This window comes from Solanum dulcamara, chromosome 2 (genome assembly GCF_947179165.1).
Source record: "Solanum dulcamara chromosome 2, daSolDulc1.2, whole genome shotgun sequence".
In the NCBI taxonomy this organism is placed as follows: domain Eukaryota; kingdom Viridiplantae; phylum Streptophyta; class Magnoliopsida; order Solanales; family Solanaceae; genus Solanum; species Solanum dulcamara.
Genome location: NC_077238.1, coordinates 63,284,376 through 63,307,957, shown reverse-complemented (window position 1 = coordinate 63,307,957; position 23,582 = coordinate 63,284,376). Strand labels below are relative to the sequence as shown.

At 37.3% G+C, this 23,582-nt stretch overlaps 1 protein-coding gene across 1 annotated transcript; it reads right to left on the bottom strand.

The window, feature by feature from the left end:
* Positions 1-637: 637 nt before the first annotated feature.
* On the bottom strand, positions 638-22,411 carry LOC129872210 (uncharacterized). The gene is made up of 10 exons (XM_055947113.1): positions 22,388-22,411; positions 22,189-22,302; positions 10,356-10,417; positions 10,177-10,260; positions 10,031-10,062; positions 9,824-9,905; positions 4,003-4,231; positions 2,409-2,636; positions 2,015-2,307; positions 638-1,294 (listed from the first exon to the last, which is right to left on the bottom strand). Exons 1-10 carry the CDS (start codon positions 22,409-22,411, stop codon positions 934-936), a joined length of 1,509 nt encoding a protein of 502 aa, XP_055803088.1. The 3' UTR covers positions 638-933.
* Between the last annotated feature and the right edge of the window lie 1,171 nt (positions 22,412-23,582).

Below are 23,582 nucleotides of genomic sequence, written 5' to 3'. Positions count from 1 at the left end.
CAATGCATATGTACATCTAGCTATGCGAGTTGTACCACTTGTTAGTCCGCATGGGCGGAGCAACCTTAGGCTGCACACCCTTCATCAGAAAATTTTGTGGCGTATAAAGATTAAATGTTAGTTATTATGAATGTATATTAAACTTTTTGCAACCCTAATATAATTAACATAACTAAGAAGAAAATTTACACACCCTTGCCGAATTCCTGACTCCACCACTTGTCCGCTGATTGAAGATACAGAAAGTACTTAAATCAAGGGTGCAACATATTGGTCAAGCCACTACAACTAATTTGGCATTAATTAAGGTCACGCTTCTTTTAGACAGAGCTGAAAAAACGTTGCTAAAGGTAAATTTTGTTGGAGTGACCTTTTTCAATGGAGTTCTATATAACCGCATAGTTTATTACTTGTATAATTTGGCTTAAGCCTTCTAGTTCATTTGGTCAAACTAAATAGTGATGCAATGGGAGTTGGTGTATTGATGAAGAATTACTCTAAACTCCTTTGGAAGCTTACATCTTTACTCACACAACACTAGGCTTTAAGACAAGACGGTAAGTGTTGGCTCATACCTTCAAACATATATCAGATGCAAACATTTGGGAACATAGTCATGCACTAGACTCCACACAAGTCCAGGACTGAAACGAACTTTTAGTATGAATATCCACAATCAACTGATAATTTATTTAGATTCTTCAAACATCACAAGACTCAACTACCTCATCCTTTAAGAATAAAAAAGTTTGAAAGGAAAGAGGAGAGATACTATGCACAAAGTTAAACGTGCTGACAGGCAATAATTGTAAATGTGTAATTCTCAGTAAAGGTCCTAAAGACCATCAAAAGTTGCTACTGCTTGGGGCACATTTGATATTGGATTATATGGTACTATGTGATGTAGGGGGCTCCTTTGACAGCATTAGAAAGCTAAGGCTGATGAGAGTTGTGCCCTTGATCTTGATGCGAGTTTGAAGGTGATGTGACTACTGGTATGTCTAAGCTGCTCCTTTCTGTTTCAGATGCTACCTCTCTTACATCAGCTATTCTCGACTCCGTTGGTTGAATATCACTCCACTCACCAATTCCAATCGGCTGATGATTCGTTTGATCTACTGCTAGATCAACTACATTCTCTGGAGGCACATGATCGATGGCCCTAGAAACACTTAAACATGCTTTGTCCACATTCTCTTCTGATAAATCGACATGCTTGGTTTGTGGTAAGTTCCTAATACTACTTGAGCAAGACTCTGTCTTCTCAAACACTTGATTCATATCTACATGCTGCCTGTCAAGAGGAAAATCATTGTTCAAGTTCTAACCTCAGAGCCAAAAAAAGAGGAAAAACAACAACAATAATAATAGAAAATACAGCTGAGAATGAAGCAGATGCAGCTTTGCAATCCTACGTTTGAAACACCCACCCTCCCAAACACTTAACCACCACTCTCACTGTATTAAAGTGAGGAGGGATACAATGGCTTGGGACTCAACTCATGATTTTGATCTTGTGAATGTGAGAAGCTACTAAAATATCAAATAAAACAAAATATCGTTTAAGCTTGTGAAGCAGCACTTGAAGAAATGTGTGTGCTAGAAGATTTATCCTCTATTGGTTAATGCAAATAATAGTTACTATTTCAGCAGATTTAACTTTTATGTCTATGATGTATCTCTACTTAAACTCTTTAAGCTCCTAATACCAAGCTAAAGAGATGCAGTGTTCTAAAGGTAATTTTTCCATAAAACAATCCTTATACAAAAAAGGTACACAATTCCTACGAAAATTCTAGTGGGATTACATGGGTGTGCTGTTGTTGTTTTCCTACAAAGATTAGCTTTTGATTGACATGTCCTCCCCCGAACCTTCTTCCTTCTCAAAGCCTACTAAATGTAGAATGGATAAAATTTCATGTAATATGTTTCAAGGAAATCAGAACAAGGCAAAAGGATTATGCAAACAAACAATGTAGTCTCTGAAATCTTTAACACAGATAATCTAATAAACCTTGTTAATTGTGCTTGCAAAATATTCACATATGCCAGCAGTTCTTGCTTCTCATTTGCAGTAGCAGACTCTCTTTGTACAGCTGCTCTTATTCTAGCTTCCGCATCAGCCTCCACTACTCTGACCTTTTCTTCCGCCCGAACAACAGCCCCTTCCAGTATTACTGCCTGTTCTCTAGCTTTTGCGAGCTCGGAACGCCATAAATGTGCTTCTTGAATTGCCGAATCTCTCTGCTTTATCAGTTGATCCATTTCCTTACTCAGGGTCATAAACTTCTCTTCAAACTCCCTCAGCTACAAACATAACATTCAAGAACATGAGTCAAATACGATGTAATAGCTGATCGCAAATGATATACATGTTCTAACTGCAGGTAATGATATAGTATTAGTACCTTGGACTTTGAAGATTCCAGTTGCTTTTCTGAATCTGCCTTTAACCGCTCAACCTCAGCACAAGCAATTTGCCTTTGCTCATTCATAGTTTGAGCTGCAGATGCAGCAGCCTCTGCGGCTTCAGCGGTTTCAGATAGTTTATCTGCCAACTCTTTTATCGTCAAATCCCTTGCACGTATTTCCCTGGCCAGATTTTGCAATTCTTCATCCTTGACTCTCAGTGTCTCCTGCAGTAGACAGTCATAAAGCAATGCCTTTGTAAATTTGTCAATTCAGTTTGTTGTTGACTAACTCTGAATCTAACTCTGAATATGTATCATCCAAATCCTTAACATAGAGAACCCACTTTGGGAATTGAAACAGGATTGTTTGCTTAGCTTTCCACCAAGAGCCTCTACCTTTTCACTTTATTTTCAAGTCCCATGTTTTGAGATCGCAAGGTCCTCATAGAGTTTCTAGCGCATGAAGAATTCTTGATGATGTATCAAAAAATAGGTGATAAATACAATCTTATCAAATCTCAATGGCAGACCAAGTCACTAGACTATTCAATAAGATGCCACAATCACAGAATAAGTCCGCCAAAAGAATTAGCTGATTGGTGGTGTCTGGTGTATTCAAGCCTTAATCCAGTTCAGACCTTCAGTTATCAATGCAATTATTCAGATTGTTGGCAACAAAAATAAGATGAATGATGTGGTGTAAAGATGCCAACTGAGGGTATTGATTAGAAGAAATTTGAAAAGCAAGTAGGCTGTCCTTATTATCTGACAAGAACGAAAAAAATAAGTGGGCTGTATTTGGTCCAAACTTCATTCTCTGTCGGATTGGCCCCTTATTATCCCAATTGCTCAATACCGTAAGGTGTACAAAAGAAGTGGGGAGAAAGTGTTGACGAGTTTTAGAAATCCCTCACTAATGATCTTGAGATAAATCAGTGAAAGCACCAGAAAACATGCCTATTTCCGGTTGGCCTAACGAAAATGTAGGTGGCAGACAACTACAATAAGCTTCTACAGACAACCTGAAGGTTTCAAACCTGAACCCTAAAATCTATACCCTCTTATAGGAGATATAACATAAGAAAGAGGCAGAGCCACTCAGTCACATCAAAAGGAAAGCGTGTTCTGAACTGCAAACAGCTAGTGCCTACCTAGTTTTTCACCAACACCAAGGCCCCTACACAGAAAATCATCTAAGACAACATGACATCGGAGGCGTTTGGCCATGACATTTTCACTTTTTTCTGGAGTTGAACTCTTGAAAACACGTTTGGTCATAAAATTTTGGAATTCAACTTGAGGTTGAATTCAAGAATTTGAAAAATAACAAAAATCTGTTTTCACTTTCTCACTCCAAATTATTCATAAAAAGTCAAAAACAACTCCAATTTATATTCATGGCCAAGCACAACCAATTTTCAAATAACATTTTTCACGTTGAAAACAAAATTTCACAATCTGACATGGTCAAACACCCACTAAGGAGACTGTCATTTCCATATCATTAAAGCATGTGTTTGACTTGATTCGATTGTACTTCTAAACAAATATTGCTGATTAAAAGAAAAAGGAAATTGCAGCACTTCCTTACCTTCATTATTGACAGGTCATCCATAGGGCCATCAGGTGTGCGGTTCATCATTGCTCCTAAAGCATTTCTCATTGCAATCTGCATTGCTGCCTCAATTTCCTTCGAAGCTTCAAGAGCAGTTGAATTAGCTGCCGCGACTACAGTGGCCACTGTTCCCAATTTTGCTGACCCATTTCCACTTAATGAGTTCACAGCCTCTTTGTGAGCCTTTAGGACGAGCTGTGTTGCACTGATTGTATACATTGAAAGAGGAAAACAAGGAATAAGAGAGTGAAGATGTTATCATAATTAAGATAACAATCTGCTATATCTTGTACAAAATTTAGAAAAAGAGAATAAAAAAAGGAAAAAGAAAAAAAGAGATAAAATCTTCCTTGTGAAAAATATCATCAAAGCTCTTCTATTGAAATGATAATCTGATTCAATATACAGAAAAGAAGACAAGTAATAATAGCAAAGAAAATGAGGCTGGCATATCTATGGTATTTATGTTAATCTAATAATATCTACTGTTTTTTGTGCTTTGATTATACTATTGTTTGGACCGCTTTTGTTATCTACTTATCTACTTTTAACTTTCTTGTCTGACCTTTTTCTATGCTTCTATTGAGCCGAGGGTCTTTCGGAAACAGCCGTCCTACATTGGTAGGAGTCAGGTCTGCGTACACTTTACCCTCCCCAGACCCCACGATGTGGGATTTCACTGGGTTGGTTGTTGTTGTTGTTGTTGTTGTAAAATGAGGCTGGCATATGCGAAACAGAGTGTTTGTGGGAACACGGCATTAAGTTAGTATGTCTATGTAACGACAGTCCAGGTCATTTTCTCTATTTTGCGGTATTTTCGGCGTTGTCACTTGATCATTCCTTTAGTTTTTATGCTTTCCGTGTTTTGGAGCTTTGGAAGTTTGAACAGTTGACTTCAATCAAAACTTCAGGAAAAATACTCCAGAATGCAATTCTAATGGCCCCGTTAGCTCCACAACGTCGAGTTTGGTCTAGATGGACCTTTGGTTTGGATCTCAAGGCTTCCGAACTCATTTTGAGCAACCTTGTGGCTTATGGCTAAAACGAAACCTTGAAAGTAGGACAAACTTTTTGTCGAGACGACCCCCGATGGAAGTTTTGACATCTCTGTTGGGTACGGAATGTCAAATTTGGTGGGATAACATAGTTCGTTTGCTTACACGGGGTTCCGAACGAATCTCAAGCCCCAGTCGGGGCATTTTGCCAACTTCTACTTTGAGCTGGCGCAAACCTTTGCTGGTGCATCCACCTTTTTCTTCGTACCCACAAGCTTTAAGTTGCGTTTGCGAAGGCCAATGAAATTGGTCTTCGCGATTCTCTTTGGTCTTCGAGGTCCCAGGCATTGACTCACGCGATCGCGAATAAGGGGCCAGTGGACCCAATCCACGCTGAGCATAGAGACCACGACCACTAGGTCCCGCGATTGCAATGAGTAGTGTGACTTGCAGTATATCAGTTCATTCCTGTTTTCAGCAGCTCATTATCATAAATTATCCTCCATAAGTCAGCTTTGAGAGCTCGTTTCTTGTGGGAATTCATTGCTAATTGTTGGGTTTAGCAGGGAGAGTGCATTGGGACTTTGATAGGCTCATAGTTCACGCGCTTAAAGCTGTACATTCCCTTCAATTTCCTCCATTTTAAATATTTGATTGTGAATTCTCAATTTTGGTGCATGATCTGTTTCGTGGCATTTTAAAGCTCGGATTATGCCCAATTTCGGAGCACAAGTACCATTGACGGAAATAAATTTGGGATTCCTTGTGCAGGTCCCACAATGCCATTTTTGGCTCGTTTTTAGTCATGTCTTTAATAATTGCAATTTGGGTGTCAAAACGACTGCATTGACGCCATGATCATTAATTTGATAGAGTTGCATCATTTGGAGGTGGCTCGAAAGGGAAAAGCACAAGATTAGAGGTTTGGAGGGCGCGTAATCAGCTTCGAGGTAGGTCATGGCTTACTATCATTAGACCTTGTTTGTTGATTGTTCTAGCGTGCTAATTAGCTAAGTGTGGGGGGAATATCTAGCATGATTCCTTCTTGTTTCCTTATTTGTCTTGATTTAGTCTTATTTCAGTTATTTCGGTTTATTCTTGAGATTCTTATGATTTGGTGATATCCCGTTTATTCAGATGAGTTGAACTTAGGCTAGAATGACCTTAGTATTGTTATTGTGGAGTCTTAGCCTAGGTTAGCTAGAGTTGCTTTAGATGTTGGTTTTTGGAGCCCACGGGGCCTGTTTTGGGAATGGAGTTGAGCTAGATGCAACCCTCTAAGCTAGGTTATGAGTTCGAGTAGCCCTATTAGTATCTATGATTGGCTGGTGGTGGTGAGTGATTACCTAGACTTGTCCAGGACACCATTTTCCTTATAGCATTATAGTTAACCTGAGATGAGATTTCGAGAGGGGCTAGCTAGTGTTGTAGCTATTATGATGTAAGATTTCAGGATAGGTCAGGGTTCTGTACAACTGATCCGATGTAAGATTCCGAGAAGTGCTAGGTGTTTGTGTGGCCATTCCGATGTAAGATTCAGGGGTGGGACCGGCCTCTCCGAAGTAAGATCCCGGGGACTGTTGGGTTCTAATAAGGCTGTCCGATGTAAGATTCTGGAAAGGACTAGTTATTTTCGATGTAAGATTCCAGGATATGTTAGGTTATATCAAGGCTTTTCGATGTAAGATTCCGAGAAGGACTAGCCATTTCGATGTAAGATTTCGGAGTGTGTTAGGTTCCGATAAGGCTTTTCGATGTAAGATTTTGAGAAGGATTAGCCATTTCTATGAAAGATTTTGGAGTGTGTTAGGATCTGATAAGGCTTTTCTGTAAGATTCCGAGAAGAACTAGCTATTCCGACATAAGATTCCGGGAGATGCTAGGTTCGAGGTGTTGATGTTCATTTCAAAATTCTGCCTTGTAGTGTAGCCTTGAGTGTACCCTTCTTGCTTATAGGGGTTTGGCCAGGTTATTGTTTGTATTGGTATGCCTTGTATGTGCCTTCTAGGCTTATAGGGTCCAGTTCGGTTTAGATAGCTTTACTACCTTCCTATTTACTGTGGTAGTTTTACTTTGTCGCATACCTAGTTATGCCTTTTTTATTGCCCTTTGACCTTGTTATACTTGCTTGTTATCATGTTATTGCAATCGCAAGCTCGATCGGCCTATGAGGCCTACTAAGTACCCGTTATTTTGGTACTCATACTGCACTCTACATCTTTTTCCCTGATGCAGATCTGAGAGCTAGTCGGCCCCGTAGACTTTCGTGATGCTGTAGCCGGTGATCCGAAGACTGAGGGTGAGCTTTTTGGGATCTGTGGTTGACTTGTCTCCTTCTGCACACTTTGGGCTTGTCAGTTGTATTTCGAGGCAGCTTGTATATTTATTGTATTTGTCTAGTCTATGCTCGTCTTTTGTAGTAGCTTTGCACTAGCATCCACCAGGTTTTGGGATGGATCTTTGCACTGTTTTCCTCGTTCAAGGGTTCTATATATGTGTATTCTCTCATTCCCGCTTTTGCTTCCTTATTTGTGTCATTTATGCTTCTTTCCATTTCTTTTGCTCCCTAGGCCTGTTATCCTTGGTTTTGAACTAAGGGTTAGTCTTTCCTACTAGTGGAATTTAGTGGGTGCCATCATGACCCCAGTTTTTGGGCTGTGACAGTATGAACAAGGGAGAAAAAAAAAACCAACACATCATCCTCAGAAAGAGGATTTTCTCCCTCCACAAAAGAAAACAAAATATAAGAGAAATGAAAGTTGTTACAGGAGCTCAAGCAAACCTATTTAGATATAATATGTGAGGTAGCCTGGTACACAAACTTTTTTAGGAGGTTAGGCGACTATCCTTTCCAAGGTACCAAACTTGTCTGGTTCTGTATCTCGGGGTACAAGAATGTAGATGAATATCATTCATGGGATGAGCTGTGGATAAAATGCACATAACTTGAGTATGGTGTCCATACAATATAATTATCTTTAACAACAACATACCCAGTGTAATCCCACAAGTGGGGTCTGGGGAGGGTAAGATGTACGCAGACCAACACCCTAATGAGCATATTTAGAAACAATCTCATGGTGTATGTTCTGTATATTGTTTACCTCTATTATCCTAGAGGTTGATGGTAACTTTTTTTTAAAATGAAAGATACATTTTATTGATAGGGTACCAAGATGGTACTAAAACGTACGAAAGGAAGGATGATTCCTTATGTATATATTACGAACATAGAAGGTTTCATTGAGAGTGTGTGTCATTTACAACATTCCTTTTACACCAAAGAAAAGATGCTTTAAACATCTAAATTTCACATGAAAACTAAGTTCTTTTTTCACTTCAAAACATCTTATATTCCTCTTGAGCCAGATTGTCCACCTTATGAAAGTGGGAATAGCATTCCGCCAGCACTGTCCTTGACTCTTTCAGATCTTCTGTCCATTCCAACTACTAATTACTTGCTGTAGATTACCAGGCATGGCCTACTTAACTCCAAATTTATGAATACGGTCCAAATTTGTCAAGTATATTTGCAATGTAAGAAGATTAACTGATTCATTTGCTTCTTCACATATGAAACATGTGCTGCAGATGACAATGCCTATTCTTTGCAGATTATCATGAGTTAAGCAAGCTACATGTGATGCTACCCAAACGAAACAAGCAGCTTTAGTGAAACTTTTGTTTTACAAAGTATTTTCCAAGGCCAATCCACTTTTTTATTCTTTTTTTGAAACCTGTAAAGGATTTTATAGATGTCAAGAAAAAAAGCTAAAATGGTGCTGGTGGGATTACATAATCCTCTACAAAAAGGTCAATCCACTTTAAATATGGTGATTGGAATAAAAAGGGGAGCTTGAGTCAGCATGGCCTGTTTAAAATGAACTGTCAGTGATTTTAAAAAGTTAACCATTGTTGCTAGGCCAAAAGTACAATAAAGAAAAATGAGGAACCCTAGGGCAAAGCAGCTGAACACCTATACATGCAGCCACGGCCAAGTATCTCGCCTTCTTTCCCTTCCCTCACCTCTTATTCACTAGAGAACAAAGTCAATGTCACCGTTTCATCGTTGATGGCTCACCCACATCATTGTAGCATCTTAAATCTGTTAGGATGGCAAATTAAACATTAAAAGGAAAAGGAAACCTAGATAAATAGTTATCCACCTATCAACTTGTGATCTGATGGCAGCTAGCTGGAAAGTTCTTCAAAAGCTTTGGTCCTTTTTCAATTCTTTTGTATATGTGTCCACTTTGGCACAAGTTAAATGAGTACTAGGAAATTTCAACCATTCTACACTGTTTACTACTGATATTGCTCAATCACATCTTGTTTTTTACCTTGTATTCTAATTACTGAATTTTTCTGACAAAACAACCAAATCCTACTTTATAACATCCTAAATGACTACATATTACTCCTTCCACCATCAAAACTTAATAGATTAAACTTCATAATGAGCAATGTTCCTTTAGATTGAAACATTTGTATGGTCAGCCAAAAGGAGAAAATTATACTTGCGAAAGCAGATTCAGAGAAATCAGAGAGGTAAACGGGTGATTTCATTCATGTAGCACAAGATGAAATCACTAGGAGTTCCTTTCAATAGACAATCATCAAGATGAAGCAACTATAAACATCACATGTAATCTGAACAATATCTGCACAACGAGCTGATAGGTATTTGCACGAACAATCTTCGACTAGAGAGCATTGTGTCGTTGTCAATTGAGGTAATATAGAACAATGAGAGGATTGTAGTCTCCACAACATTAAAGAAAAAGAAAGCATTGACAACTTACTGCAACGTAGATACCCAAGCCCTAGCTGCGCCAGGGGTTTCTGCACATAGGAAGTAGTCCTTCTTTTGTGGAGTGCCAATATCTGAGTACAGTTAAGAACAAAAGAAACAACACAAAAACTTACTTGGAATTCCCCACTTAGACCTCAGAGAGAGAGGGGAGAGCAAGAAAAATAGGGCAAGAATCTCAAAACTCAAAGTTGGATACAAAAACAGCAGCTATCATATTTTCGCAGTCCACTGAAACCCGGATACGCGGAACAAGAAATAAATTGCATTAGTCATCGGGAAGATACCCTGGTGTTTCAAATAATCAATTTTTTTACTCATAAAAAAATTATGTTAGAAACTTACTGGAAGTTTACAGGAGATACGGATATCGTGCTATTGGCATCAAATATTATGGTACCCTTGATTGTCGGCTCATTCCTCCTAGCCCTAGAAACCAAATGAAAGAAAAATTGAACAAGGGAAACTATCATATGATAGACATTTAGAAACTATAAGAAAATGTCTAGTCCAAATATACACACTTATATTCCATTTTTCCAGTTGTTGCATCCAATATCACCCATCTCTCGTTCCACTTCCTCAGCTGTTCAAAAAGCCAAAAGAGCTGTCAATTGACAAATCAGGAAGTTTTAAAAACTTCCAACACATAATTGAACTACAAAATATAGAATGACAAATTTGACGTCCATCTAATACACTAAGGACCCATTTGTTTAACAACTTCACTTCCAAATGTTCTACTTTATTCGCGGGTCGAAGTTTTTGGAAAAGATATTATTTCAAGTTCAAATAGTGGTGTGAAGGTGTATTTCAACTTCCACTCACAAATCGACCTTTTCTCCTAAAAACTACGGCTATCCAAATGCAACTCAACTTCCACAAACTATTTTATCAACTGCAACTTCAAATAATTTTGTTTCTCAAGTTCAACTCAAATTGTGCAAACTAATACTTAAAGTCTAAAGACCTCAGCAAGCACCACTTGATTAAACAGATAACTATGAAAGTCAATGACAGCTCAGCTGGATGCCACATGGTCTACACTGTCCAGTGTTGTCCAAGGCGCGCTTAATCCCTAAAAGCAGGGCACAACTCATGCTGAGCGCTTCGCCTCACTTTGTGAGTGCTTTACTATTGTCGTTAAGGCTCTAAGACATACTTTTCCTTGCCAATGAGCTTAATCCGGAAGAAACAACACTTGATATTTCACTTTATCTTAATTTCTTTAAAAATATCTTTGTCCATACAGTTATTCATGCTTATAATCTTTAGTCTTCGATTACAGATGCAAGTTTGTATTTTTCCCCCTCCATTTGCACCTTTTATCGTTAAAGTCAACGCTTTATTTATGTTTTGCCCTTAAAGCCCCAAAGAAACTTAAGAGCTCTTTTGCGGTTTTCGCCTTTGATAACACTGACATTATCTCCTCAGTAAGTGAAATGCAGTCTTCAGTGTAAAGTTCAAGGGAACGCACTACCCAGGTGGAAAACATTAAAACCAGCAACCAGCAATATATTGAGAAGTAGTTGTTTGAAAGCTTCCTTCTGTTATATGAAGGATATTTCTTTTATAAATTTCTGTTGTATGAGAGAATTGAATAAGTGAACCATGAGAATCACGTCTCCGTGAAGATTCTTTACCTATTTCTCTTTGATAAACAAGATTATTTAGTATTTACTTTGTTAAAACATCTTGTATGCGGAGGTTTTCCCATCACACCAATCAATTACTCCCCCCGTTTCAATTGGTTTGACTGGTTTTCAAGAATTTACTTTATTTTTTGGACACTAATAGATTTGTTTTCATGTCTCTCAGATCCAATATGTTCAGCACTGAATCTATGGGCTCCAACACCAATCAATTGTTCTTTTTGTCTGATATAGAATACAATGACTTTCTTCAGTATCATGCGATTAAGCAGACATCTTCATCAATAGCTTCTGTTGTTCAGATTGGTAATCCTGTTACTTGTATCTCACAGTCCACCAAACTTGGCCCTTGGGTCATGGACTTAGGTGCTTCTGACCACATTTCTGGTAACAAGTCTTTATTGTCTAATATTACTTATTCTCAGTACCTTCCCACTATTACGTTAGCTAATGGTTCTCAAACCATGGTAACCGGAGTCGGTCAAGCCAATCCCTTACCTTCCTTAGTCTAAATAATGTTATTTTTGTCCCTAGTTGTCCCTTTAGCCTCCTGTCAATAAGTCGTTTGGCTAAGGCTTTAAATTTATTCGTCTCATTCTTTAGTGACTTCTTTGTTATATAGGACTTCAGTACAGGAAGGATAATTGGCGAAGGGCATGAGTCAGATGGACTTTATTCTCTCAATTCCCACAAATCCACTAGAGTTTGTTCAGTCTTCAACTCTCCATATTTAATCCACAAACGATTAGTACACCCTAGTTTATTCAAACTTCAAAAGATGATACCTAGCTTGTCTAAATTGACTAAATTAGATAGTGAGTCGTGTAAATTGGAGAACACACCCGAACTATTTTTCTACGTAGTCCTAATAATCGTGCAATCTCTTTTCTATTTAGTTCATTATGATATTTGGGGTCCTAGTAGAGTTAGTTCTACAATGGATTTTAAGTATTTTATTACTTTCATTGATGAATACTCAAGGTGCACTTGGATGTTCTTAATGAAAGATTGTTTTGAATTATTTTTCATATTTCAAACCTTTTGTGTTGAAATAAAAAATCAGTTTGGTCTTTCTATTCGCTCTCTTCATAGTGATAACACGTGAATTTTTTTTTGACAATTGGTAAGTATAATACACATGAACATTTATCATTGCAATTTAAACAATTTATGTTTTCATATGGAATTCTTCATCAGACATCTTGTCCTTACACTGCACAACAATTGTTGAGACTGCATGCACTCTTCTCATACAAGCAAATGTTCCATTGCGTTTTTAAGTGGAGGTAGTGCTCAACTCTTTTATTTGATTAACTATATGCTCTCCTCTACTATTCAAAATTAGGTACCACACTAGGTTATGTTTCCTCAATCAACCTTATTCTCTCTTCCACCACGCGTCTTTAGGAGCACATGCTTTGTCCATATTCTCACTTTAGGAAAAGACAAATTCGCTCCCCGTGCTCTTAAATGTGTCTTTCTCGGTTATTCAAGGGTACTAAAGGGATATCAATGCTTCTGACCTGACCTCCAGTGATACCTTATGTCCGCTGATGTTACTTTTTTTTGAAGGTTAGACCTACTTCACATCCTCTTCTGCTGAACAATTAAGCATTTCTAAGGTTCTACCAGTTTCATTTTTTGGGGATCCCAACATAGTCTATCCTTGCATGTCATCTCCTACAACGTCATAACCTTAGTCGTTGGGTATATACAATGAAAATTGGCCCCGATGGACAGATTGATCGCTTGAAAACTCGCTAGTGGCCAAGGGTTATACAGAGATTTTTGATCATGACCATTGGCCTCTCTACCAGTTGGATATTAAAAATGTCTTTCTTCATAGAGATCTCGAAAATGAGACAAATATGGAGCAACAACCTAGTTTTGTTGCTCAACCGGAGCTAGTAACATGGTGTGCAGACTACGACGAGCACTCTACGGCCTAGGTTTGGAAAGTTTAGCATGGTTATTCAGGAATTTGGCATGGTACAAAGTGAAGCTGATCATTCTGTTTTCTTTTCTGTTGTCACTCTGCTCCAGGCTTGTGCATGTATTTGGTAGTGTACGTTAAGGTCAGTGATAGCGTCTGATTGCTTTTTCTTAAAGAAGGTTTTTACTTTCCTTCCTGTTCCATATTCTGTAGAGAGGTTTATCCCTAACTATCTTAGTATCTTAGGGGAAGATTTCTCTCTTCTCTACAAAGACACTCAAAATGTTGATTGGTCACAGTCAATGGGACTAGTACAACATGAAGACATGACGCATTAATATTCACAAACAAAGACCATACTAAACCGACTCCTCTATTGTGCCGCATTGCTACAGGTAATGATAATGAGGAAATTACCAAATTGAAACATCACCTTTTCCAACATTTTCAAACTAAGGATCTTGGTCAATTGAGGCACTTCTTGGGCATTGAGGTTGCTCAATCCAAATTAGGAATTGTCATTTCACAAAGCAAGTATGCACTTGATATTTTTGAAGAGATAGGGATGATAGATTATACGCCTATTGATTGTCCATTTTTGAAGAGACAGGGATGATAGATTGTAGGCCTATTGATTGTCCATTTTTGAAGAGACAGGGATGATAGATTGTAGGCCTATTGATTGTCCAATGGTCCAATGGATTCAAATGTTAAGCTCCTACCAGGTCATGGGGAGCCTCTTAGCGATCCAAGAAGATATAGTAGGCTGGTAGGAAAGTTGAATCATATTATAGTAACTAGACCCAGTATTACCTTCCTGATTAGTGTTGTAAGTTAATTCTTGAATTCTCCTTGTGACAGTCATTGGAATGCAGTTATTTGCATTCTTTGATACATAAAATCTGCTCCAAGGAAAGGACTACTTTACAAAGACCGACATAAGAAAATTGTTGGAAATTCAGATACAGACTGGACAAGGTCACCCTTTAACAGATGATCCACTTCTGGATATTATGGATATTGTGTTCTAGCTGGGGGAGGGGGATTTGGTGTCTTGAAAAAGTGAGAAACAAAATGTGGTTGCTAGATCTAGTACAACAGCAGAATATCGGGCTATGACAGTGGCAACATGTGAACTCATATGGATCAACCAACTATTGAAGGAGTTGAAATTTGGAGATACTAAGGGAATGGAACTTGTGTGCGATCATGAAGCTGCACTTTCATTGCATCGAATCCAGTATTTCACTAGAGAACCAAACACAGAGAGACTGATTGTCATTTTGTCAAAGAAAAGGTACTCTCAGGAGACATCATCACAAGGTTCGTGCAGTCAACTCATCAACTTGCAGACATATTCACCAAGTCCCTAGCCAATCCCCGAACAAGGTATATATGTAACAAGCTTGGTACATATAATTTGTATGCACCAGCTCAAGGGGGAGTGTTAAAATTCTAGAGATATTACATACCATATGTGTAAATATAGTAGGTAGCTTGATTTACTCCTATTTTAATTAGGTATTGATTTCCTTTCCTTTTTAGGACATGTAAACTTAGTTATTCAAACCCCAATAGCTTGTTGGAATAATTAAGTTGAGTTCTCTCCCAAACTCTTGTCCTCTAACCTAGTATCAGAGCAGGCAGAGGTCCTAAGATCAAATCTCACTGCCACCCATATCAAAAAGAATTTCCACGTACTTGGTTCATGAAAAAAGAATTAGGCCCACAAGTGAGGGGGCGTGTTGATAATATATTTAAATAATAAAAGGGTGCTCTTGCTAATAGCTTAAACTTTTAGGGGGTCGTTTGGTAGAGTGTACAAAATTAATGCTAAATAGAGTGCATTAGTAATGCTTGCATTAATTATAGACAGAATATTTCTTATGCATTTCTTTGTTTAAGTGTATTAAAAATAGTATGTATTGCATAAAATATTTATTTACAAAATATCCTCAACAATTATTGTGGAAAAGATGTAAAAAGAATTTTGAGGGGAAATTGGGTCTTTAATCATGTTAATACCTAGATCGAGGCTGCTATTAGGTCTCATCCTACCGGATGGTATTGCCTCTCTCTCACTCTTAGCCCCCCCCCCCCCCAATAATTCCCTCATTAATTATCAGTACTCTTACTAAGGTGAATAACTAGGAGACAAAATATATGAGATACTTTGACAAAGTAAACTTGATGAGAGTGACTTTTTCCACCTTTTGAGGAGTATTTGCATCCTCCAGCCCTCCAATTTCCTTTCAATTTTAGTATCACTAATTTCAGAGTTTGGTGTCTTTAACATTTCTCCACATAAACAAGTTCAAGTATGTAGGAAGATAAGTCCTTGGTGAGCACATATTGAGTCTAGTTCCCCCGTGGATCTATACCTTCCTGAACCCAGAATTGCCACATAAACTTTTTTTTAGGAGAATAAGAGTTAGTATATATTCACACAAAGCACTACATCCAAAATATGTAGTGCCATATCAAAAGCATTACATACTACATTTGTCCTTCTATCGACCTTGTTTCTTACAAGTAGTCTAAGACATCAAAAATATCTTCAGTTTGTACTAAAATATCTTGTTTACACCAAAAATAAAACAAGGATAGACAAATCATCTTGAATTTATGAATACCAATTTGCTTGTCTTCAAAACATCTCTGATTCCTTTCCTTCCACACCGTGCACCAAATGCATGTTAGGACAATCTTCCATCTCTACTCCTTTGTACATGCATTGCCATCACTGTTCCAGGAACTCAGAACTCCTCCGATGCTACCTGGTTTCACCCAATTTATCTTTCTTAGACAAATAAATAATCTCCATAATTGACCCGTCCACTTGCAATGTACAAAGAGATGGTCGGTTGTCTCCTTTTGCTCACCACATAGAAAGCATCCTGAGCATAGATGGAATCCTCTTTTGTTGAGATTCTCATGTGTCTAGACATTTTCCTTAGCCAGTAACCAACTGAACCAATTCACTTTGTATGGTATTTTTTCTTCATTTAGATTGTTGAAAGCTGCTATAGTGGAGTATAATGATGCTACTCTACCCACTTCCCAATCATTTAGGTGTCTTCTGAAATTTAGGTTCTAGCCTTGCCCAATCCACATTTCAGAAATTGTTGCTTGTTGTTGCAAACATACACTGAAGAGATCTAAATACTATTATTTCAAAGTAGCTTGACCAATCCAATTGTCATTCCAAAAGGAAACCTTCGGTCCATCACCTACCTTGAAATTGACCTTTGCTTTCATCACAAGCCATAGATTCCTAATAGCTCTTCACACTGCAAAACTATTTGGAATAGACAAATAATTGCCATATTAGTTGTCCAATTGTCTTCCCGCCCATACTTTGCACAAATAAAATCCTTCCATAACATGTTGTCAATTATACAAATTTCCTCAACCATCTCATCATGAGACTCTGGTTTCTGCAACTTCATATTTCTCATCCCCATCCCTCCGACCTTCTTTCCCACTGTTAGTTCCTCCCATTTCACTAAGCGGAGTTTGTTCTCATTTTCAATACCTTTCCGGGAAAAAGTTTCTTCTGATTCTATCAATCCTCTTTATCACACTAGCAAGGACTGGGAAAATTGACAACATATAGGCAAGTAGTGTATCTAGTACACTATTTGCCAAGGTCAGTCTACCTCCCCTAGATAAGTATTGACTTTCCAACTTGTTAACTTCTCACATTTTTCAATGACCCCATTCCATATCCCCATGGATTTTTTGTTTGCTCCCAGTGGCATGCCAAGATAAGTTGTTGAAAGTTCCCCTACTATTCCACCAAGCTTTGTTTCAAGACTGTACAATCCCAACACCTCATTAATGGGGTAACTCGAACTCTTTATCTAGATGATATGGAGACCAGAAACTGCTTCAAAAATTATAAAAATGGCCCTCAGTATCAAAATATTCTCTTCCACTACCTCACAGAAAATCAAAATTTCATCTTCATACTGCAGGTGAGTGATTTCCATGTTGTTGTCACCTCCAGCCTGAAAGCCCCTAATCCACCCTTTACCGTTGGTTGGCTGCAGCAAGTTGCTCATACTTTCCATTGTCAAGATGAATAGAAAAGGGAAAAAGGGATCATCGTGCATTATCCCCTTTGAGAAGAGAAAAATCCATTTGGTGTTCTATTTAATAATGTTGAGAACCTCACTGTGCTAATATAGTGTTAGATCCACTTGACCAATCTAGCGCCAAACCCCATGTTGTCTAGCATGTGAATAAGAAAATCCCAATTTAGGTGGTCATAGGCTTTCTAGATATCTAGTTTGCATAATAACCATGGTAGCTTGCTTCTTTATCTGGACTCCGTACATTCATTTGCTAGGATGACATCCATGATTTGTCTCCCACAGTAAATGGCATATGTTGTCTGTCCACCCGTTTGTGTATCACTTTCTTCAACCTCTCAGCCAGGAGTTTTGCCATAATCTTATAAACACCACCAATGAGGTTGGTGGGTCTATAATCATAAAGTTCCACTGCTCACACCTTCTTTGGAATTAAAGCCGCAAATGTTGCATTTAGACTTCTTTCAAAGAGGCTTGCCACATGAAAGTTTCGAATGGCTGCAATCAGATCTTTCTTTATAACCTCCCAGCCAACACTGCTTAAAGAAGCCCATGGAGAAGCCATCTGGGTCAGGTGCTTTGTCTCCTACACAAGCTCTGGCGCTCTCCAGGATTTCTTGTTTATCAATATCAGCCATCAAAAAAGTGTTATATCCTCCTCCTCAACCTTGGGACAATTGCTCATCTCCGACCGTGGTCTCCAAGCTTTTGTTTCTTTATATAAGTTTCTCATGGTACAAAACTATCTCTTACCCACTTGTTCTAGTTCTGCCACTAACACATTTCTAACTTTGAACTTGTCTATTGTATTCATCCTTCAATGAGCATTTGTTGTTCTATGGAAGAATCTTGTGTTTCTATCCCCCTGTTTCAACCATGTTTCCCTGGACCTTTGCCTCTGTGTTATCTCTTCGTTTTTGGTTATATCTTCAACTCCATGTTCAAAACTAGCCTAGAAGTAAGTTCATCTTCATTTAATTCTCTCTGTTCCTGCAACCTGTCCGGCTCAACCAGTTGTGATAAGACATTTTAATTTGGTATACCCAAGTTGCCTTGAGCTGCTTTGCCCCATTCCTTCAGCTTCATCTTCAAGGCCTTCAATTTAAGGGCTAGAATATAGTCTGGCTTCCCAGTGTAGTTTAAGAATAAAGGAATCCCATCAACTCTCGACTCTTTCATTGAAATATGTTGTCTGCAACCACCAATTCTCAAATTTAAAGTAAGACTTGGGGATCCCCACATTATAACATAAGGGGAGTATGATCAAAAGTCACCCTTTGTGACGTACTCTATCTAATTTTCCTGAAGCTGGCATTCCATTCTTCTGAAAACAGAATTCTATCCAGTCTTGTAGCACAACTATGTCGGTCACTTCTCCTCCATGTGACTCCCCCCAATCAACTCAGGATCCCCCAATTCCATATCTTCAATGAACTCTGAAAAATCAGACATTGCTTTGCTGATTCTGTTACAATTCTTCTTTTCTAAAGGGAGTCTTGTTGTATTGAAATCCCTACAACATCGTGGTCCAGTTGCTACACCCTTGGCAGCACCAATCTCCGACCATGTCTCCTTCCTCTTGTCTATCATTTGGGGCGTACACTCCAATTAGATGCCATTGGAACTCCGGAATCTTCCCAAAAAAAACTACAAGCTACTGTGTACATGCCTAGAGTGCTAACCTCACCTTCCCACTCCCTTTTGCCCCAAATAATCAGTATACCTCCTCTAGTGCCACTAGTCTCTAATTGGACATAATTTTCCCATCTATTCCCACGTATCACTTTAACCTTGTCTACAAAGTCCCTTCTAATTTTGACTCTTGTAGACACACTACATCAGCCTTCCAAGTGCGCAAAATGTTCCTAGTTGTGCTTCTTTTCTTTGCACAGTTTAGCCCCTCACATTCCAAGACACTATGTCATCGATTTTTTATGGCTAAACATTCTCCCCTAAGCCTGGAGCCATTACACACACAAAATTTGAGTTGATCTCTAGCCTTTTCAGCTCATTGACCCCTTTCTTTTTGGCCATTGTTTGCTCCCCTACCTTCTATTTGAACTTGATTATTGTTAACTACCAGATTCCAATGAAGGATTTGTCTACCAGATTCCGCAAAAAGAAAAGAATTTTGAATTTTCAGAATAAAATTGAGCTACCTCGAAGACCGTGCCTGAGAGCATCTCTTCCTCGTTTAAGGAACCTCTCTAGCAACACATGAAATTCATGCATAAATACCTTATTTTCATCTATGTAGTTCATGGAATACCAATGTCATCTGCAAACAAGATATCAGATGTTGATAAATAGTTCCTAGCCCCTCTCTTCATTTCAAACGTGCTCAAGATGACTAACTGCTATGGATTGTTCCATGAGCTCTTAATTCTTATGGCCTCCAATAAAAAATAGAAAGAGTAAAAGTGATAAAGTATCATCCTGATACTTTGCAACTCCTAAAAAACATCAAACACTCCCTTACCATAAAAGGAGAATCTCATCATGAACATGCAGGACCTTATCCAGTTTCTACATTGATCTAAAAACTTATTGCACAATATAATATAGGTGAAGATAAATCATATTTACATGACAAGAAGCAACAAATCTATGTATGAGCTACACAACTTTATAAGATCCAAAATTCAAAACTAAAGCTCATTTCACCAAGTTACTTGGAAATTAGAAGTACTTATTTTTCAAAAAAGATAAGTCCTTATTTTGAGAAGTTAAAGGTGTTTCACCAAACTTTTATGAAAGTGATTCTCAGAGTAGCAGAACCAGTTTATCTGCAGTGAGAAGGAAACAGAAATTTGTAGCTGCTCTTTTGGAAGCTATGCAAAAATTACATTTTTAGGGAAAATAAAACTTACCAAAACTTTATATGACCATACTATCCCTTCTTAATTTAACACATTCGTCGATCCTCCTTACTTACATTCCAAGTAATTAAATTTGAAAAACTTATTTGACGTCTATCATAATATTTATCTATTTCAATCATACTAATTGTGAAGTGAACCTTTACATGTCCTTTCTTTGGAATTTGCACACAAAAACAACTTTTGAAAAGGAGTGGTCAAATGCAGACTGTTTCTCTAATACCGAGAAAATGTCTCTTAAATAATTTGACCAAACACAAACTACTCCTACTCTCCCAAAGTAATTTGAACAAACACAAACTACTACATTTTGGAAAGAATGTCAATCCAAAATAATAAGCACATTTTTAAAATTTGACCAAAAATGGGCTCTAACTCATAGTATAGTCAAACTAAAGTATAATAAGAAACCATACTTTCACATTCCTAGCATACTCTATCTATGTGTGATATAATCATTATTGAACATTATAATTAATCATGTGGCTTTTGTGTTCCATGAAATTGTAAAATGTTCATCAAAATCAGGAAGCCTCAAGTAGAAAAACTAGGACACTGGGAGAACACTCAAGTTTGGGATAAGCATGACAAAAGAACGCTTCTAATAGAGCAATTCTGGTCTAAAACTTAAACTTCCTCACTATATATGACTTCCCTTTTATCTTTCTTTCACTCAATTTTAACACATTTTTCATTTTCATTTTCTTGTTTCTCATTATTTTTATCAATAGTAATTAACTGCATATCAACTTTGAAATCAAAGATAAACCAAACATGCTGGATTGTGTATAATTTATTGGTAGGACCTGTCTCTCCTAAAAGGGAAAATAAAAGGCGTCATCCTATAGCACTGTGACGGGTTTTTTATGGGTAATGATGACTTTTATAAGTGGTGTAACAGAACTAAGATATTGCATCGAAAATTACAGATTGTAGGTCCTGGTCATATCTAACAAGGTATCTACATCGTTAACAAAATTCAGCTTGCACTAAAAAACTAAAGAAAACACGTCTTTAAGGCTATGTATGTTGCTGCTTTGTTTGCCATGAAAAATTCTATTGCTTCTTTCAGTCCAGATTGTCCACTAAATGACCACAGCAATAGTGTTCCAAACTGTACCAGTATCCATCAAACTGTAACTTTTTTTGTGAGGAAAGCAGATCTGATAGCTATTTCATTTTCCCAAATTAGAGAAGATAAACATCATTTCCAGTGTTTGGAAACAAGGAGCTCTTCCTTCCCCACAGCTTCCTCCAATGACCCTCCCCCCCACCCCATTAAGAGTGTTCAGATCAAGCATAAACCTTTAGGATGCTCCTTGAGCACTTTTATTTGCAAAACTTTCCATTAAACGATTTGCACATAAATTACACTTCTATTCTTATTTAATAACGTCTAAATTGCAAACAACAAAATTTTCATCAAAATACCATCCAGTAAACTAGAGGAAAGGCTGATTTGTGGTTGAGGAATCAGCTCACTACTCACTATAATCTTTCTTCTACATAGTCCATTGGGAAAATCTATATGTATAAGTATTCCAGCATAATGAGCAGTTCATAACCACAATCTGAAATGAAAAACATCAAAGTTCGGGTTACACCATTGACCCACATAATCTGAGGGAAAGGGAATAAACTCCTCAATCACAACAAATTTGGGGTCCATGATACCACTGGGTTAATGATTTTCCTTTTAAGACAAATCATCAATACTTAGGGAAAAAGGAGCAATATATTAGAATAAAGTTCGAATTCAGAGAAATGATTAGGAATTGAGTAAGAAGGGCATGGCTTACAGTCTCAGATCGTTTGAGAAGTGGACCCTGTAGTAAATTCCTGCCAGAACCAGAAGCCAATTGCCGTTTGATCTTCTCTAAACTTGTCTTTGTATCCGCATCTCCCTGAAGAAAAAAAAAGACCCATTTATAGTGTTAGTTATGAAAGTGATTTGTATGGAGGTATTACATTAGGGAAACGAAAAGGCTGGGCACTTGCCAGAGGAGCTCCATTGGAAGCCATGGTAGAAGATGCTCTGGAGAAATGAAAAATCGAAGGGGTTTAGTTAGGAAGAAAGAAAAATGAAAAGGCCCAGCTGGTAGGGTTCACTTTTCTGACCTGTTGGTGAATATTGAGTTTTTTTTTTGTTTTTTTTTTTTTTTTTTTGGTAGAGTGAATGTTGGGTTGTTCACACTCAACAATTATTTTTTCTTTTTATATTTATTTTCAATTAAAATTATTTAATTTTAAAATTCTCATTTTCTCCTTAATAAAATTATTTTTAATCACACAAATTTCAAAGATCTCTCTTTCTTTCTTAAATTTAATATGAAGTTAAAGATGTCACATAAATTAAAGTTTATATCAAGTTAAAGATATCACATTAATTAAGACGGAATGATATAATAAGTTAATTATCATTATTATTAGAATACCAATAAATATTTGTTAAAAATGTGTTGAAATTTTCAAATAAGTGATTTGATTTATAATACTATTTAAATTATTAGTTACATAAGTCAAACTCGTTAACATATTGCACACAATTGCACAATTCTACTTATTAAGCTTTAAATAAATTTTTCTTTGATTATATTTTCTTTTTAAAAAAAGTTGAATCATCAGCTATGTTGACCTATTTTTTTTAATTCTTATTTTCTTTAATTAAAGACCACAAGATTGAATTTATTAAAAAGAAATAAAGGTACAAGACACGTGGGTTGACAAAGTGCACCACCCACCAAAAGATCAAATCCAACAAAAGGAACATATATACAAAAAGATTAAAAAAGAAAAAGGAAAGTGGAATGCTGAGGGGCACTGTGGCAGCTTCTAATCATATTCTTCATGCTCGATCGATTATCTTCCTCTATGAAATTAGATCTGAAGCTCGATTTAGTTAAGAGTAAGTATTCTCCAACATTGAAACAATTTGATATTCTACCGATTAACTTTCATTTAGACATCATCTCAATTTATCCATGATAAATGATTTCAATTTTTTTGCTCATCTCGCTTATTATCATAGATAGATGTGTATTAAACCTCGTATAGATTCTGTAGAGAGTATTGCTGATAATCCATCATTTTAACCTCAAATTAATTGAAATCAGTTCCTCTTTTTAGATCTAAACTTTAATGGCTTGAACCCCAAAATTAGGATTAATACCACCACCAAAGCTTAAATTCTTAA

What these genes read in the sequence shown, in the direction of transcription:
- LOC129872210 (XM_055947113.1), bottom strand. Translation starts at nt 22,411, where the DNA reads ATGGCTTCCAATGGAGCTCCTCTG. An exon ending in ATGACCTGTCAATAATGAAG is followed by an intron (nt 2,637 to 4,002) that starts GTAAGGAAGTGC and finishes TGTCTACTGCAG; the next exon opens with GAGACACTGAGAGTCAAGGA. An exon ending in TGGAATCTTCAAAGTCCAAG is followed by an intron (nt 2,308 to 2,408) that starts GTACTAATACTA and finishes TTATGTTTGTAG; the next exon opens with CTGAGGGAGTTTGAAGAGAA.